Genomic DNA, 19,065 nt, shown 5'->3' with positions numbered 1-19,065 from the left:
AGTACCAAAACTTAGACATCTTTTCTGAAAATGAATTATCTTTCAAACTCATTTATTTTTATAGGCACTTTCCTTTTACTCAGTTACGAGGAACACGAGCATTTATGTTGCTTGTTGAAAATCCATTTGCATCCTGCTGAGGGTGTGGCTTGGGGGTAGAGTACTTGTCTTGCCTGTTCAAGGCCCCAGGTTTGAGGCTCAACACTGCAAATACAATACAGCACAATATGATCAAGTAAATGTGTTTGCATCTGAAGACCCTTTGCAGTTTGTCTGCAAAACACCTTGGACTTGTGTCTTGCAGATGGACGCTGCGGACAGGAGCTGCACAGTGTCTGTGCATTGTAGCAGCCATCGTGTCAAGATGCTGGTGACCTTCCCAGCACAGTACCCCAACAATGCTGCCCCGTCTTTCCAGTTCATTAACCCTACCACTATCACGTCTGCCGTGAAGGCCAAGCTGCTGAAGGTAAGGCTGGGTCCCAGCTTTAAATTTTCCTTGGGCCCTGTAACCTAGGCATTGGTGAGGTTGAGCACAAACCTGGGTCAGCAAGATTTAGAAGTTGCCTGTTCCCATATGCTGCAGTATCTGCTGCATAGATACTGTCCTGACCTCCCAACTTGGTCCAGTCAGCAGTAGGGCAGGGTTCTTAACTGCTTTTTTTGAGGGGGTGGGTATGGATGTCCTTTGGAATTCTAATAGAAACTGTTGACTTTTCTTCAGAAAAATTTTTTCAAATGTTGGATATGAAGGGTTTCATAAATACTTTAGGCAAATATATGAATGATAAGTAATATGCACATTCAGAGTTTTGCACTAGTCTGAGGTTATGAAGTCTGCAACGCAATTTCACTTACCTAGAAGGAGTAGGCAAGGTATATTTTGAAGCTAAAAAATATTTGACAGAAAAAAATTATGTATAGTCATTTAACAATCTCAGAAAAGTAGGGGCTGGAGAGATGGCTCAGAGGTTAAGAGCACCGACTGCTCTTCCAGAGGTCCTGAGTTCAGTTCCCAGCAACCACATGGTGGCTTACAACCATCTGTAATGAGATCTGACACCCTCTTCTGGTGCACTGTATACATAATTAATAAATAAATCTTAAAAAAAAAAATAAGAACTCAGAAAAGGAGCCCTGTGGGTTTGGAAACTGACATGTGTGTAAAATAATCTTAAGATAAATTAATTTTCATAGTACTGTTATTTAACTCAGCATATCTAAAATAATATTGTTATGTCAACATATAATTAGTGAAAATGAGCCAGACAGGGTGATGCAGTCCTTTAATTCATGTACCTATTGTGGGAAGGAGGGAGATCAGGAGTTCAAGGTCATCTTCAGCTACATAGCAAGTTTGAGGCCAGCCTGGGCTACATGAGTCCTGGGTCGACCCCCCCAAATGAGATATTTACACTTTTTATTTTTGATATAAAGCTTCTGTAGAGTTGTGAATTTTAGACTTACAGCAGCTGTGAGTTTGGAGGAGGCACATTTCCTGTGCGCTCTGCAGGCAGTGAGGGCAGTGGTCCGGTGCACGTGCTTGTCTTAATGTGGGTGTCAGGTCATAGCTCTAGCATGTGCTTTAAAATGTCTGGGGTCACCGTTTTCGCTGATAAAAATAGACCGATGCATCATAGCCTGCTGAATAGAAATCTTTGGCTTGGCCTGTATCACTCAGAGCAGTTTTCTCTCCAGCCCAGTGATGGTGTTCACAAAATGATGATATTTGTCATGTGCAGAAGCAAAGCTGTGTAGAACTCACTAGAAAGAAAGAATAGTCATTCTGTTCTGTCTAAGGCTCAGGAAAGTTCTTCCCTTGACCCGCTATGGGAGCCAATAGAAGCCTCAGGCCTGACCATGTGCCAGCCCCCCAGTGCCAGCATGCTTCCAGCCACTTTGCAGAGTAAAGCCAAGCAGGAAACACATGGACATATGATTCTCTCCCTGATGGTGTTTTGGCTCTTTTCCAGATCCTAAAGGACACTTCTCTGCAGAAAGTGAAACGCAACCAGAGCTGTTTGGAGCCTTGCCTGCGCCAGCTCGTCTCCTGCCTTGAGTCTTTCGTGGTGGGAGCCATGAACTTGTTGAGCCGTCCCCATGCTTTAGTGTCTTGTTGCAGTTCCTGTCCCCGAGACCCTGGCTCCCACTGTAGTACTGCACCACTGCTCTGTAATCCGGCTGAAAGACAGGTTATGGGTTCTAGTGTGTTTATCTTTGATTTCAGAACCAAGAGGACAGTGCTTCTAGCAACCCGTTTGCACTCCCAAACTCTGTCACAACACCCTTACCAACATTTGCCCGGGTAACCACTGCCTATGGGTCATACCAGGATGCCAATGTTCCCTTTCCTCGGACCTCTGGGGCCAGGTTCTGTGGAGCAGGTAGGTGTCTCTGTTCTTTGACTCTTAACTCTGAAAGAGTGTAGCTAAGAAAGGCCTATATTCTGCATAATTATCAGAAAATGTTTGTTTTTAACTTTGCAAGAGCTCAAAACAACATATGGTGTAATGCTAAACTGGTGTCTGTGGATATAGCCTAAGAATGTTTACCAGGGGCCTGGAGAGATGGCTCAGCAGTACAGAGCACTTGATGCTCTTCCAGGGGACTCAAGTTCAGTTCCCAGCACTCGGGTCCAGCAGCTCACAACCACCTGAACCTCCAGCTCCAGGGGAAACTCACATCCTTTCTTGGCCTCAACAGGCATCTGGACATACATAGCATACACATATATGTACACATAAGTAAAATCAGTAGGTCTTTGTAAAAAAAGAATGCTCACCATAATTGAAGCCTAAACTGTTTTAGTTCTGATGATCCGGAATCTGCATCTTCTTAGATCCCTGATTCTTTTACCTCTCCCAGATTTTGTAGACTCTCACCTTGTTCCTTTTAAGGATCCGTAGTCACAAGCATTGGCAGTTGGTGGAGATGTGCCTCAGGTATACTGAAGTAGAGGAAAAAAACCCTGCCTGATTGGTGATAAGATGCTTAGCATGTGCAAGGCCCCATGTACAATCTCTAGTACCACCAAAACAATTATTTTAAGTATAGTTATTAATCCAGGCTTAGAGGTTCATGTCTTGATCCCGGTTCTTAGTATGCTGAGGCTGGAGGCTTGCTGTGAGTTCCAGTCCATCTTGGGCTACCTAGTGAGACCCTGTCTCAAAGAACAAAAAGATTAGCCAGCCCTGCCTTAGGATTCTCACGTCCAGCTCACTGACAGCACCGTGCTCATGTGTCTCCTTGGTCAGGTTACCTGGTGTACTTCACAAGGCCCGTGACGATGCATCGAGCAGTGTCGCCAACAGAGCCTACTCCTAGGTGAGTCTGCGAGATGCAGCAGGAATCTGCGTCTTGGGCCTCTCTGGAAAGTTCATTTCAGGTCTTGAGGTAATTCCTCTTACAAGATTCCTTCTTCAAATACTGAGGTTCATGAACTTATTTCTACTGGAAGGTTAGTATCAGAGCACAGGGAAGGCGGCTTTGGACTGGATTGTAAGCCTAGCTGTAGTTTGTGTGCAGAACATGTACAAGGACCTGGTCCCTCCCTAGGATTAGGAAGGGAAAGAGGGAATTCTTTCTAAGTGTTTGACTCCCATCGCTAAACTTTTACTTAATTTTATTATTTAATATTAAGCTGAAAGTAGAACTACCATCTATAGTCATACAACACTACTAGGCCACTTCTGAAATCAGGGTATGTCATTTTTAAATTGTGTGTTGAAAAACTCAAACCACACTAACGTTTTAAATGGAAATGCAAAAGCCTACCCTTCCTCCCTCCTTCCCCTCCCTCCCCCCTCCCTCCCTCCCACCCTCCCTCCCCCCTCCCTCCCTCCTTCCCCCCCTCCCTCTCCCCCTCCCTCTTCCTTCCTCCTCTCCCCCTCCCTCCCTCCTCCCCTCCCTCTCCCCCTCCCTCTTCCTTCCTCTTCTCCCCCTCCCTCCCTCCTCCCCTCCCCCCCTCCCTCCCCCATCTTCCTTCCTCTTCTCCCCCTCCCTCCCTCCTCCCCTCCCTCCCTCCCTCCCCCCATCTTCCTTCTTCCTCTCCCCCTCCCTCCCTCCCCCCTCCCTCTTCCCCCTCCCTCCCTCCCTCCCTTCCTCCTCCTTCCCCCTCCTCCCTCTCTCCCTCCCTCCTTCCCTCCCTTTCTCCTCCTTCCTCCTCCTCCCTCTCTCCCTCCCTCCTTCCCTCCCTTCCTCCACCTTCTCCCTCCTCCCTCTCTCCCTCCCTCCTTCCCTTGTCCCACTCCCTCCCTCTTCCCTCCCTCCCTCCTCCCCCTCCCCCTCCTCTGTGTGGAAGAGCCACTGTCAGTTAGCACCTTCCTGCTCTGGCACTGGCTTTCTGTGCTGCTGCTCTGATGGACAAGCTAGGGCACAGATGAGGTGTGAACTTTAGAGCCAAATTCCCCGGGTCCACATTTTGGCTGGTTGACTCTTTTGCTGTGGACAGTGTGTTTAAACTGATTTCGTTTTCTCAGCAGTCACGTGGGAAGATCTTTTAGTTCAGTAAAAAATTTTAAAAGAAAGGATTGAATACCACATGTGAGAAGATGTTATTGCTTGAGCGGGAGGTTGCCAGTTTTTGCACTAGTCCAAGCAGATGAAACCTTGATGCTTAAGAACGGGTTAAATAACCAGGGGCCTGACACCTACTCTCCAAAAGAAGCCATGAGTAGTCAGGACTTGGGATCACATGTTCTAGTGGGGACATTTTCCAGCTAGCAGTCTTTCATTGAGGTGTAATTGGTGGTAGACAAGTCTGAAGTTTACTGCTCAGTGACCAATACTCAGCTCAAAATACAAAATTGTCTTGACTCCTAGAAGGTCCTGGTTCCTTTGCCGGGCTCCACAGGAAACCACTGTCTTGACATCTGTCATTGAATTAGAGTCGTGCAGCGTGACCTGTTTCATGTCTGGCTTACTTTGTTCAACTTAATGTTATTGAACTTGATGTGACTGGCTGCGTGGATCCGTGATTGCACTGTATGAACATAACGCAGGCTGATTCATTCTGTTGATGGATATTTGGATCATTTCCTGTTTGGGACTATTAAAAGTAAAACTAAATATACACGCCCCCTTTTCTTTCTCTTCTTTCATGGATATAGTAATTTCCTGACTCAGGGAGTGGAACTGCTGAGTCACAGGGATAGATGTCTATTTAACTTGGAGAAGTGTGTGCTCAGTAGTGAGGGCACTTTGTTCTCTTCTCCCGAAGGCTCAGAGGATTGATCACTCCACATCTTCTCTCTGTATTGCCAATCTGTTCAACTTCTGCCATTGTGGTGGGTGGGAATAGTATCTTGTTGCTTTGATTTGCACCCCACGGTGATGACTAATGATATGAGCAACTTCTGTGTGCTTATTGACCATTTGGGCGCCTCCTTTTGTGATTTGCCTGTTCAAGTATCATGCACTGTGTCCCTTATTTGTGCTAGCTATCTATCTTGATTGCAGACCTTTTGCTAGATGTATGCACTGATTCTCTTCTAATCTATGGCTCTTTTTTCTCCCTCCTTAGTAATATTCAGTGAACATGGTTTTCAATTTTGATGCTGTCTAATTCATCATTTTTTAATTTTATGGTTAGTGATTTTTGCATTATATCAAAAGAGAGAGAGAAAAAAAAAACTTCAGTCTATATCAAGGTCACAAAAATGCCCTTCTGCATCATCTTCTGTGCGCCTGCAGCTTAAATTCCTTGTTTAAGGTCCATGGTCTCAGTCCCTTTGGTGTTTATGATGTGAGGTAAGGGTGAACATTTGTTTTATTTAATAGAAATAAACGTTGTTCTAGCATCATTTCTGCAGCCTGCCTGCCTTCACGGATGAAAAGTGGACATCTGTTTCTGCGCCCTGGTTATTCTTTTGATCTGTTCGTCTCTCCCATATCTTAGTACTCAGAATGTAGCCTTCTGTGGTAAGTCTTTAAGTTTGGTGGAGTGAGTTCTCGAAGGTTATTCTTGCTTAGTTTTTTGTTAGCTATTGTAGGCCTTTGAACCTCCACAAAGTTACATCAGCTTGTTAGTTTCTACAATGCCTGCTCCTGTTTTGATTGGAATTACACTGACTCTGCATATCAGTTAAGAGAAATCTGATGTTGTAACTGTGGAACCTTTTCATTCCCTGGCATGGATGTCTCTCCATTGTTATGCATCTTCTTTAATGACTTTTAGGAATATTTTGTATTTCCAGTCCATGGTTTTTCATTTTTTTGTTCCTAAGTTATTCAGCTATTTTTGAGACAGGGCTTCCCTCAATAGCTCAGACTCTCCTGAGACTCACTATAGCCCAGCCTGGCCTTGAACTCATATAGTTCTCTGTCTCAGCTCCCCTGGGACTGAGATTACAAGTATGAGCCCCGTGTCTGCCTATTTGATGTGTTTTGGTTTTTTTTGAGATGGGTTTCTCTGTGTAGTTTTGGTGCCTGACTTGGATCTCACTCTGTAGACCAGGCTGGCCTGGAACTCACAGAGATCTGCCTGGCTCTGCCTCCCGAGTGCTGGGATTAAAGGCGTGTGCCACCACCACCTGGCTTATTTGATAATAAAAATTTAATTTTTTTTTTTTACATTTGTGTGTGTGTGTGTGTGTGTGTGTGTGTGTGTGTGTGTGCGCGCGCGCATGCCAAGTGAGCTAACTTTTGACCCTCAAATGATTATTTCTAGTATCTGGAAACACAGCAGACTTTTGTAGATTATCAGGTCTAGTAGACTGTAGAGTCCTCTGAGTTTTCTGTCTACAGTCATGGGAGAGCCCATTTCTGCAGTCTGCGGTTTTCATCTCTAAAGGTTTATTGTTTTGTCTCTTTGTTTGGATTCTCCTTTCTTTGCATTCCATGTTCTTGGTTCCATCAAGTCCTAAGAATAATGTTACTCCGGGTATAGAGGCTACAGCCAACGGGGACAACTCTCATTTCCACCACAGATCTCTCTCAGCCCTGTCTGCGTATCACACTGGCTTGATTGCCCCGATGAAGATCCGAACCGAGGCCCCCGGGAACCTGCGTCTGTACAGTGGGAGCCCGACTCGCAGCGAGAAAGAGCAGGTCTCCATCAGCTCCTTCTACTACAAGGAACGGGTAAGCGTCGGAGCCGCTGCCTTGGGCTCGTGTTCCTGTCCCCTGTGTGCCTGCACAGTAGCCGAGTTAGTCTTCCCTTTCATAGCTGGTGTATAGAAGGAAGGTCGCTCTGCTGTGTTCAGTCGGTTTAAACTGTGAACCGTGGGGTAGAAGAAGGGCTTTATTCTTAGACCCTAACTACAAAGTGAAGAGTGCACCTCACTCCTCCTTTCAAGTCCGTCCTGGCAGTCCCCATGAGTTGAATTGATCCCCATATTTCAGGTAGAATAATTCAACTTTGGTTCTTCCATGATACCCCTATATCCTGAAGCCTGTCAATACACTGAGAGTTGCTTCTGAATGCTGGAGATCTTGGTGGGTTTGCAACTGCTTGATCCCTAGAAAGTTTTCCAGAGTGGATCAGCTGGTACAAAAATTATCTGAACTTGCCCTTAACTTTTGTTTTTTTTTTTTAAGAGACAGGGTCTCACTCTGTAACCTTGGCTGGCTTGGAACTCATAGAGATCCACCTGCCTCTGCTTCCTGAGTGTTGAGATTGAAGGTGTGTGCTACCATGCCCAACTTTTCTGGGGTTCTTAAATAATACATTGTCCCTAAAGTACTTATCGCTTAGCTGGGCGGAACCTGCTAAGCCCGGGAATGCCTAGAGGTCTTTGTGTTGTCAGACCAGAGCCGGGCCTCCATACTGATAGGTCTAAACAGTCAGCGGCTCTGCTGACCTGCTGCACAGATCCTTCATTGTTCCCCATAAAATAGGAAATAACAACTGTCGGTAACTAAAATCGGCCTTAAAGATGGAATCATTTAAAATAAAAATAAAAAAAAATGGTTTTCCTATCAAGTATTGTAAGCATCTTCACATGTGTTACAGCGGAGCCTGCCTCCAGCTCCCACTGATGATGGCTGACCAGCTCTGACTAATCTAGCCTCAGGGCTTATGCGGCTGAAATTGGGCAGCAGCTGATATTTGGGCTAGTTCAATCTTGGGCAAAGCCATCTAGTCAAACAGGAATATGATGCTAGCTGGCTTCATGCATGCCTTCCATCTCCACACTCCCTCTTCCCCAGCTCCCTGATGGTGGGGTTCTTCCCCTCTAGCTGTCACAGACTTTCCTTAAGCACCCACCAGACTTTATCTCCCCAAGTTCATTTACATTAAAAAATTAGCCCCTTTCCCCCTTTTCTGTAAGGCAGCTGGGTAGAAGATTTGATAGTTGGAGCATTCAGTTGGCATAAAAGCCACTTACAGTTATGTAAGTGAGGGTTTTATTTAGTTTCAGGGCCAGTTTGAAGAGATCTCTGAGTCAGAGGCAGTTCTGTAGAGGCAATTCTGAATGCCTGTTGGATTCACGTCATGTGAATCACCCATGCTTGCAATTTGATTGGCTAGATAGACTGGCCCACATATTTGACTTCGAGTCACAGAAAGCCCATCTGTAGTCAGAGTGCTTGTGATTCCAAGACAGAAGCATTGGTGATGGCTGCATTCATGGTTGCAATGGTCTGGCCCCTTCCCCCACCAACACTGTGTTCCTGAAGAAGCACCAAGAGAGCACGTGGCCGATCCTCCTAGAGCTAGAGAGGACTGTGAGGTATATACCACATGCACAGAAACAATAGCTGGTCGCAAATGTGTAGAGAATTAACAAGACTCCAGTCAAGAAGCAGAAGACTGAGACCTTCAGGACCCTGGGGGAGGAGACACATTTAAAGAATGGATGTAATAATCGTGAGGTAAATTGTGGGCACATGCCTCTGGCCACTTTTGATGTAAAGTTTCTTGTGGTTCAGTGTATTTAAGATGCCCCAAACACATGTCAGATGTTTTGTGATAAATTTGAAATAAGCTTATCTCTCCCTGCCGCTTGTTCATGCTTTATCCTGTTTAAATAGAGCAGGGTGGCTAAAGCAATGGATGCCCCCATGCTGGCTTCCGTAGGTAGTCTCGTCGTCCTCACAAAGCTCAGTCATTCTTGAGGACTATTTTCTCCTCAGGAGAAATGATTTCATTTATTACTTTGGGTCTGGAAATGTTTCCAGCTAACTGAAATTTTGTGTGTCCACATTTTTCTCCTGTGTACTTTCATATCCTTTAGGTCTCTGCCCCCCACCCCCCAGAGCTTTAATGAGGGAGCTGGAAGGGCTGAGGGGTGCCTGCATTAAAGCCTAGCAAGAAAGGATTGCATTGAGAGTGTAGAGTCTCATGCGACCACCTAAAGGCGGTGGGTCATTTCTAATCTGCCCAACTTAGGTTGAATTTACATTCACGCAGTGTTCTCTAGATGAAATTACAAGGTTTGCTACTAAAAACTTAAAAGTGTGAGTGATCTAAAGACCTGTCAGGTCACATATAAGTCAGAAAGCATGGATGCTCACAAGGGCAGACTTGGCAAATAGGCCAGTGATTACCAGCCAGAGAATTATTGTTTATTCTAGAACTTCTAATAAATGTTGAGCATTGACCTACAGACACTTTTCAAATTTTGTAGCCTCTCACCTCTCAGTTTATGTTATTAAATTAGCTCTGATGTGAGTAACTGGAGAGGCCTTTCGGGTAATAGAGAAACGTCTGATCTCCATGATTGGTATGGTATGCTGCCCACCCCACACCAGATGGGCTGGCTAGCTGGAGTGCCTAGAGAGCACCCCTCAGCTTAGTCCCTCCTCCTGGCATTGGTGAAAACAGTTTTTCAGCCCCAGGGCTGAGGCATTCTGTTGCCTCATTGCTTCCGGCCACACTGGGAACTGAGCCTATTGAAGAAGTGCTTTAGGAACAAGGGTGTGTTCTGGTGTGTTCTGACACCTGTGAGGTGAAGGGGAACTGTCTTTCCTGTTTCTTCACCGGCAGCAGGACCTTAGTCCTGTCAGAGTCCCTCATACCTTTCCCTGGGTTCCTTTGTCAGAGTGTGTTGACATCAGCCTCCTTATATCCTGGACAGTGACTAGAGAGCAGCTGAAGCCGGGCTCGAGGCAGGTGGGCTGGGGGAGGAGAGGGGCACAGATGCTACGGTGCTCAGCCTTCCAGTCGCCCCAGTTCCCATTTTGCAGCATATAGAACTATAAATCCATCAGATGTGGGGGAAACTTTCATTTTATTCTCTATTTTTCCCTTTTAATTTTCTTGGTGTTTTTCTTCCCTCTTCCTGGGTGTAACGTTTTCACGCACAGATGTCTCCTCGCTCTGCCCGGCGACGTTGGTCCATACAAGCAATTAACGACTTCCCGGTACTGTGCGCTGTGCAAATGCTCTCCTTGACTAATCCTGTCTCTACCAAAGGCCCAAGAATAAAATGCCACCTGCCTGGCTTTGAGGAACCTGAATGACAGACAGGCTGGCTGGTGTTCAGGACCAGCGACAATAAAATTTTCACTCCGGGGAGGCAGGCACTAAGGACTGCCTCCTTGCCAGTCATGGTATTTCAAATGGGTACACACTTAAGGATCACGAATGGGCTTTGCAAATGAAACTCACTACTGGGTTCTTGGAAAGGACCTGATCAAATGACTTCAGCTCACCTGATATCACTTGGGGGCACTTCTGCAAATTGCATGGAGATTCCAAAAGCCTACCTTTGGCATGGGGGCAGCAGAGGAAGATAGAAGAGACCTCTGCCATTTAGTCTCTGTTTTTGTAGCCTCAGTCCGATCAGAGAGGGAAGTACCTACTTGCTTCATTGGCATGCTAGCTGAGCTGGTTTTATCCTTTGGGAATTTTCTGGAACAAATTTTTCTTCTTGCCATCAGTATTTTGCACTCATCGTAAACTTTGCTGTGGGCGTCCTGAGACCCTCCTTCCTCTCCTACTCATTCCTATTGGCTTTCTCTCCTCTTCTGTCTTCCTCTCCCACCCCCTTCATGTTTCAGTAGTGCCAAGGTGCCTTGAGGCCTGTATCAATTTTGTTGGCTATAAAGAATGTTTAGAACAATAGACCGTTACTCCTCTCCTACAAAAACCAGTTGAACCCGGAGCCTGGAGTAGCGCAAGCCACTGCTCCGCAGCTTGCGGGTAGAGCGGCCAGCATGGCCTCTTCCCGCAGAAAGCTGCTTGCCTTGCTGAGTTTCACTGGTTTCCACGGCTCCTTAAATAGGAGCTCATTTGACTCCCTGCCCACTCTGCTGATTATGCATTGTTGATGGGGTTGCTGCGAAGCAGTCGGTGGCTTATTCTTGGGCTGTTTTTACATTTAACCCCTTTACTGGCATCAATGTTGCCTCCGATTGTAGCACTAGTGTTGCAGTCACAAGCTGGCTAGTGGTTGTGTAGCGCCTCCCTCCATGCAGCTCCTTCCCTGTCCTCTCTGTCCTCCACGACCACCTCCCCAGGATGTTCACGAGGACATCCCAGAGCTCATCATGCAATAACCTGTCTGCCTTGCTTTGTCTCCTCCTCCCTCATGACATCTGTGAGAAAGGGCATATCCTGATGATGGAGCACTGAAAAGACCTGAGAGAAAGACAGAGTCCTTGCCTCCTAGAGGTACCCATTTTGCCGTGCAGAAAGGAGCCCACCGTGAGATGTCAGAATGGGACTGGAGCAAGAGGGCTAGGAGCAGTTTTAGACCATGGTGCCCTTCCTGACCTGGGCAGAGTAACTGCACCTCAACCTTGTATGTCCGTGGTCTCTACAAGCAGAGAACCCCAACAGAAACCAGAGATGTTACTTGACAGTTGTACAGACAGCAAAGAGCCCTGAAGGTAGTAGGGAGGAAGTTAGGTCTAGGGAAAGCGGATGGGGCAGGATTGTTTCTTATTACCCAAAGTTGTAGGAAACTCACTGAAAAACTTGCTCACCTTCTCATCAGGGAGCAGCCAGGACCTACAGCCTCAGCTAACATGTTTCAAGATCATCAAATCTTCATTTAGGCAGCTTTGGTATGTTTTAATATCTAGAGTAACTGGCCATCTGAATGATCACTGTAACACGAAGGGGGGGCATTTAGAATTGCCACCCTACAAAATTAAAACAAAACAAAACAAAACAAAAAACCAGCCACCAATGTTTAGCCCCTGCAGGATTTGAGCGGTGTTTTGTGGTTATTCTTTACTAGATTACAACAAAACAATGCAAAAACAACAAAGCCAAAACAAGGAAGAACCCCACAGAAACAAAACCAGTAGTGTTGTTCTGTGGCTACACTTACAGTTTTATTCCTAGTGGCAGCTAAAATTAGGGTGACCTTATGTTGGGGAACCTCCTTCTATTGCAGGCTGAGGCAGCTGTGTGAGGCTCCTTTGTCATCTCGTAGACACCCAATATCGGATGGAAACCCCTAGAAGCTTGTTGTCTCATGCAGTCCCTGGAAATACAGACCAATTTCTGAAGTTCAGTGAGGGATAATTGCAGAAGGTTGATGAAAACCACTGCCTTTCTGTTTTCGCTAAGGGATTGGCAGCTCACATTTGTTTGTTTCTATTGGTCTGCAAAAGGAGAAGAGTCTTAAGACATCTCTTTGGACTCTGATTTTTCTTCTATAAGCCTAATCTTAACAAACCCAGAAAAAATCATACACATGCATACACACATTCACCACGCACGCACGTACATGCAAGAGGCACATTCTCAAGGCCAGCCTGAAGCCCTTCAGACAAAGTGTCCTTGTCCGAATCTGGCTTGTCCCAGGGAAAACTGTGCCACTAGTCTCTTAAACCAGAGAATCCCAAGAGAAATCCTGGTGCTGTTACTTAACAGCTGTGTAAACAACAGTGACTCTGGAGTACCCGCAGGATGTTAAGGAGAAAACAAGGTCCTTAGCAAACTACCCTGATCTGGCAGAATGCAGTCATGATGTTGAGAGAAAAAGTAATTGCAGAAGGATGTTTTAGGGTCAGCATCACTAGAATCAAATGTCAGCCTCTTTGTTTACAGAGACTGATCTGCTTAAAAGATAGACCTAACTATTTATGTATTTACTGGCAGCTTAATTAGGACTTAGTTTTTTCCTGTGTTGATTCTTAAAATCACATTCAGTACTGAAAAGCAAGTTAACACAAATGGGCTTAGTTGATAAAGCGCCTGCCACACAAGCATGAGAACCCATGTTCAGATCCCTTACACCAATATAAAAGCCAGGCACAGTGACCAGGCCAGTGTCTGTAGCTCTGGCACTGGAGGTGAGCAGTGACAGGCTGTTGGCCAGGCAGTCCAGCCCAATCTGTGAGCCCCAGTTTCAGTGAGAGACTGTGTCTCTAAATAAATAAATAAATAAATAAATAAATAAAGATAATGTATTATGGAGGAAGACACCAGACGTTGACCTCTGGCTTCCACACACATGCACACACCACACACGAGCATAGCAGCTTGACAGGCCTCTTTAAATTTCAGCTCCAAAACCATGATCTTATATAGGGTTCACATTTCCATTTACAAAGTGGAGGTAATCCCCCTATTTCATGGAGCTGCCGTGAGGCACCTGCTGGCTCGGCACAAGCAGTCCAGAAGCAAGAACGAACGCATGTAAGAATGGAAAAGTCTTTCAGTCCTAAGTCAGATGCCGGGACACTGGTTCTTGTTTCGTTATTCTGTTGCCAGATGAGCTGCTCCTGGCACATGAACCTTCATGTAATTAGTAATGTGCTTTTGTAGGTCTGCTTTCAAAGGCAGGGAAGCGTGGTGGTTTTCAGTGTAGTCTAAGAGCACGCAGGCCCCATCCAACCTTCACACCCTCCATTTGTTCCAGTCGTATAATTAAATGGGCTAAGCTGTTCAAGCACTTACCATTTTTTCTTCTTACTAAGGAGCCATAGTGACTTCATGTTCACAGTGTTTTAGAAGCCTTCTCTCCAACCCAGAAGATGCACTAAATGGATCATATTCCCTTCCAGATGGAGTCTTTTTGGGATAGAAATTAAAAGTGAAACTTTTTATATTAACGTGTGTATGTGCATGCATGTGCACATGTGTGTAAACATGTCACACATTTGAGTTCAGAGGACATCCCATGGCAGGCAGTTCTCTTCTTCTACTGCATGGGGTTCCAGGGATCAAACTCAGGGTGTCAGGCTTGGCAGTGAATATCTCCCATCACTGAACTATTTCACATACTCAGACTGTTTTTTTTTTTTTTTAAATCCAGCATCCTAGATCTCACTTGAAATGTCACTTGTCAGGGACCTGTGGGCAGATAGTTGCTGGCTAGTCAAGCGTTTGCTACTGCTCCTCAGGATAGCCTAACACTGAGCTACCCTCCCTGCAGCTGGCCATGCACTGAGTGCTCTTGTGACTACTTCCGCCTTGTCTCAGCCCAGCCTGCCTCCAGCCCACTCTGACATGTCCTTCCCTCATGTGAACCCAGCTGGATAAAAAAAGGACAGTAGTACTGGAGTATGGACATAGTTACTTTTCAGACAACCAGGGCATGTAGAAGCCTGGAGGCTTACCCCATAATAATAGATCCAGGTTCCCCCTGCATTGAAGAGTCAAGAGGTGTGGCTAAGTACCAAACAGTAACAGAACTGCTTCTTAAGGTCAAAAGGACTGTGGCTCCAAATTGATAGAGAGAAATTCTGATAAACAATTCATAGATGTTCCAGCTAACCCGCTTCACTTATCTGCCTGGAATCCAGGTGGACCGTATTTAGTAGATCCCAAGACATATTGCTTGTATGAGAAGTTAATGTAGTAGACACCTGGGGCATTGGTTGGGACATCAGTGATCAGAAATGCCTGGATTTAGACCTAGACTGATTCATGAAATAGTGATTATGAAAGTCCCTAGTAGAAAAGTGAATATGTGGGTAATGTGAATAGTGATGATTCCTGACCATTTATGGACATTTGTAGTACACAACTGCAAGGTTTAGGTTGCGATTTTAAGTGTATGCGGTTTGCATCTGTCTTGTCGTCATACCCTGACTGACCTCATGAGATTGGATAACAGAACTCAGCATTAGCCACAGGTTACCAATAAGCAAAGAAAGATTGATGCGGGTGAAGCTTTAAGTCCTCAGCAAATGATTAACTAGTATTAGATTGCCTAGGGTTATACTGAGCCGAACACATAGTACCTTAGTTTCCTGATGTCAGATTGCAAGCCCCTTTCAGTCGCTCCTTACACCTCCTTTCTTAATAAACATGTTGCTCTTTCGCTTAGTTGAATGACTTTGGCGACCTCTTTTTTTAACTTTTGGAAATAAGATAGGATATTGCTCCTGTGACTGGTTGTCATTTTGAAGATACCAGACAGGGCTACACTCTGTTACATTTTGTTTCCCAGGGCATGAACAGATTCCTCACGGCCACTCACTGGGACAACCGGGAGCCGAAACACATGTTCGTGGTCTCCCATGTCTGTTACCCAGTTTCCCCAACTAAGTGTCTTTGACCTTCAGAAATGGTCACTTTTAGAAATAATTAAGGCCTACTACAAAACAAGGCAATTCTTGTGCTGCCAAGTTCCTCTGTCTCCGTATATTAAGGTTTGCAGAGCCCACACACTGTCGTGTCTGAATTAAAATATCAACAAACCCTGTTGAAACTGTCTAAGAAGAAACAAACTTTGAACCATTTCAGGCAAGAACTTTGAACCTAGTACTGAACATCTTAAAACCCCCCTCCCCCCATTTTGGGGGTTCTCTACTAACTTCTTCACCTGCTATTTTACATTAATTAATTGATTGATTGATTGATTGATTAACTCTGGCTCCTGGTGCCTGTGTTTGAGCACCTGCAGAACGTAAATAGCCCTGCAGTAGGGCCTGTTTTCCTGTTAGGATTTGGATCGAGAGCTTGGTTATCTTTTTATTTTCTACAGATGCTGATTCATGTAATTGTGGGCATGATGTAATTTAAAGACTCTGCAAATTGCCAATGACCCAAATATGAAGTGCTCTGCAGCTGTAGGCGTCCACTCTCCAGGGTCCCCGATAGTCACACCTTGTCATCTCCCCTAGAAATCGAGGAGGTGGAAAAGTAAGCGGGAAGGATTGGACTCTGGCAATCGACCCATTAAGGCTGCTGGGAAGGTCATCATTCAGGATGTTTCCTGCCTCCTTCCTGTTCATAAGTCGCTGGGAGAGCTGTACATGTAAGTCCGGGATTTTAGGTATACCGAGCTTGTCTTTAGGATCCGCAGATCTTTTTCAAGTTTTGGACACTTTGGGGAAACTCTCAGTGCTAGCTTTTTGTTGGTGCCTAACAAACAGCCACCAGCTGCAGCTTCAAAGAGTATGCATTTATCACCTCACTATTTCTGTAGGTCAGGAACCTAGCTTCAGTGAGTCCTCCTTGCCTAGGATCTCAACTAACTGAAAGCATGACCTTGGTCCCACCATGGTCTCTTCCAATGCTTAGGGCGCAACAAGCTGGTTTATGTAGCTGAATTTAGACCCTGATAGCTGTAGCGCACTTGGCCTATTCATCTTTGAGACCAGCATAGTGGCCCACAGAAACATCTTTTTTTGAAGGTCCTGTCTGACTTAGGCCACATTGGCAGACTGCAGGCCCAAGTGCTTAATAACATAATCATGAAAGTGATTTCCCAGGAATTGTGGGGACCACCTGAGAATTCTGCCTCCCACATTGTCTTAGTTAGGGTTCTATTACTGTGAAGACACCATGACCATGGCAACTCTTACAAAGGAAAACTTTTAATTGGAGCTGGCTTACAGTTTCAGAGGTTTAGTCCATTATCATCATGGCAGAAAGTATGGCAGCACACAGGCGGACATGGTGCTGGAGGAGTTCTATATCTTGATCCGCAGGCAGCAGCAAGAAGTGAACTAGCTTGAACTTCTGAGATCTCAAAGCCTACCCACTAGTGACACTCCCTCCAACGAGGCCATACCTCCTAATAGTGCCACTCCCTTTGGGCCAAGTTTTCAAACACATGAGTCTATGAGGACCATTCCTGTTCAAACCACCACACACACCCACTGTGTAGAGCAGATCAAAGCAGAGTTATTTGGTTGAAGGCCTTTTAGGAGCCAAGTGACATGCAAGTGGAGGCCGGCCTACAGGTCCCCTAAGTCCTCATGAACTTGAACACATGACAAAAAGTGTTTTCTTTTGTAGTAAACTCACAGCGTGGTGCTTTCCATGTGATGCCATGGTTAATTTGCATATATTTAAATCCCAGACCTTGGGAACTCAGCAGCAAAGCTGGTGGCAAATGTGTTTTTCTCACCGCCTCCTCCTTCCCTGAAAGTGGGGAGTCCTCCTCCAGTGGGAACCCACAGCCCGGCAGCACCCGCTCCGATCAGTCCTTCTCTCCCTGTCAGATTTGAGTGACAACCTAAGAGGCACTGTCTAGTCTATTAAATCGGGGGAATGCTTGGGAGATTAAAGTAGATTAAAGCCTTCTTTATCTTTTTTTTTTGGCTTTAATTTCAGATTGAACGTGAATGATACTCAGGAGACATGTCAGAAGAATGCCGCTTCTGCCATGCTTGTTGGAAGGAAGGATCTTGTCCAGGTACTGTCGGTGACTCTTACACGTTAGTGGCATTTGCAGGGTGTGCCCCCTGTTCTGAAGTTTCTTATTTGATTTTCTTTGCCAGTCTGTAGGGCTGGAGCAGCTTCCTAAATCTCTACCCTGGATATTTCTCTTATTAGTGCTAAGTGGGGGATCCATAGTGTTGTTTTTCTTTTCTTTCTTAAGCTAAGTATGTTTCTATTTCAGTACCATAGTGATTATATTGTATGCCTAAATTTGAGTATCTCTGCCTTTTTACCTTAATTTAAAAAAAAAAAAAAAAACTGAAAAAAAATGTTGATAAGAAGGCTTACTGGAGTGTTCTTCTAGGTAGAGGTGTTCAGATTTTTAAAATATGACTTCATGGTGCTGGAGAGATGGCTTAGTGGTTAAGAGCACTGGCTGCACTGGTAGAGGGCCCTGGTACCATTCCCAGCACCCACATGGCGGTTCACAACTTTTTGTAACTGCAGTCCCAGGGAATCTGACTCATCTTCTGACCTCCTCTGGCACCAGGCATTCGCATGATACACAAACATACATGCAGGCAAAATGCTCAGACACAAAAATATTAGTACAAATTTTTAAATGGAATACGTCAATAGTTATAGGCTGTAAGATTCCTTCATCTTTGTAGCTCCCCAGCACTGTTCTCTGAACTCTTACTGAGATGCCATCTGCATACCCTGCAGCCTGCCCATCCAAAAAGGGATAGTTGGTCATTTCTAGTTTTGTCAGAGTTGTGCAGTTGTCATGGAAACCGTTCAGAATGTTTTCATCACCCAGAAGCAGCTCCTTCCTTGTCTTCAGTCCGTTCTTCTCATCAACCCTGGGCAGCCACCAGTCAGGCTCCATCTTTCTTCCAGTCTGTCCTTTAAACATCACAACATCTCTCCCTGAAGCCCTTTAAAGAAAAACCATCTCATGGATTTAGTCTGTTTCTGTCAGCCCTCACTCACCCAGACTCCATGGACACTAAGAAGGCAAAATGAGGTCATTTTTATAGTGGGGAGGCTGAGTCCAGCTCAGAGTCCTAGAGAACTACCTGGGCAGGTTATCTCAGACCCTCAGCCTTTGAGCGTGTTTATAATGTGAGAACCCGAAGAATTTCCCCATGGGGTTCGTGGGATCAGTGAATGTAAAGGCTGGCCTATGGTCCCAGAATAACAATGTCTGAGCAGTTTCCTTCCTACAGTTTCCTTTGCGTGCTCTCTCTCCCTCTTTATTCTCTTCCTCTTCTCCCCCCACCGCTACCCCCACTCCCCTAGTGCTTTTCTGGCAGAACTGGTGTGGAAGACTAGGCCAGTCTAAGTGAAATGGGGAGACTCTTGTCGTCAGTCTCTGTTGACTCTGGGCCCTAACAAGTTTTTTGTGTGTGATCCCAGACGAGCCACCCCATCTTTCTTTCTTTTTTTGGTTTTTCAAGACAGGGTTTTTCTGTGTAGTTTTGGTGCCTGTCTTGGATCTCGCTCTGTAGAACAGGCTGGCCTTGAATTCACAGAGATCCACCTGGCTCTGCCTCCCGAGTGCTGGGATTAAAGGCATGCGCCACCACTGCCCAGCCACCACCCCA

The 19,065-nt window shown here is 45.5% G+C and overlaps 1 protein-coding gene across 5 annotated transcripts in view; it reads left to right on the top strand.

Moving 5' to 3' along the window:
- Window positions 1-19,065, top strand: part of Wdr59 (WD repeat domain 59) — a 74,945-nt gene that overhangs the window by 41,966 nt on the left and 13,914 nt on the right. For 3 of the 5 annotated variants that reach the window (XM_036187560.1, XM_036187558.1, XM_036187561.1), the window contains 8 exons: window positions 305-469; window positions 1,974-2,069; window positions 2,228-2,384; window positions 3,255-3,324; window positions 6,927-7,080; window positions 10,249-10,305; window positions 15,973-16,106; window positions 17,411-17,492. In XM_036187560.1, coding sequence (XP_036043453.1) covers window positions 305-469; window positions 1,974-2,069; window positions 2,228-2,384; window positions 3,255-3,324; window positions 6,927-7,080; window positions 10,249-10,305; window positions 15,973-16,106; window positions 17,411-17,492 — 915 coding nt within the window. The remainder of the gene's footprint in view (window positions 1-304; window positions 470-1,973; window positions 2,070-2,227; window positions 2,385-3,254; window positions 3,325-6,926; window positions 7,081-10,248; window positions 10,306-15,972; window positions 16,107-17,410; window positions 17,493-19,065) is intronic. The other 2 variants (XM_036187563.1, XM_036187562.1) reach the window with 1 other exon arrangement.

The sequence above is a fragment of the Onychomys torridus genome, chromosome 5, assembly GCF_903995425.1.
Source record: "Onychomys torridus chromosome 5, mOncTor1.1, whole genome shotgun sequence".
In the NCBI taxonomy this organism is placed as follows: domain Eukaryota; kingdom Metazoa; phylum Chordata; class Mammalia; order Rodentia; family Cricetidae; genus Onychomys; species Onychomys torridus.
This window is presented reverse-complemented; position numbering and strand designations above follow the sequence as displayed.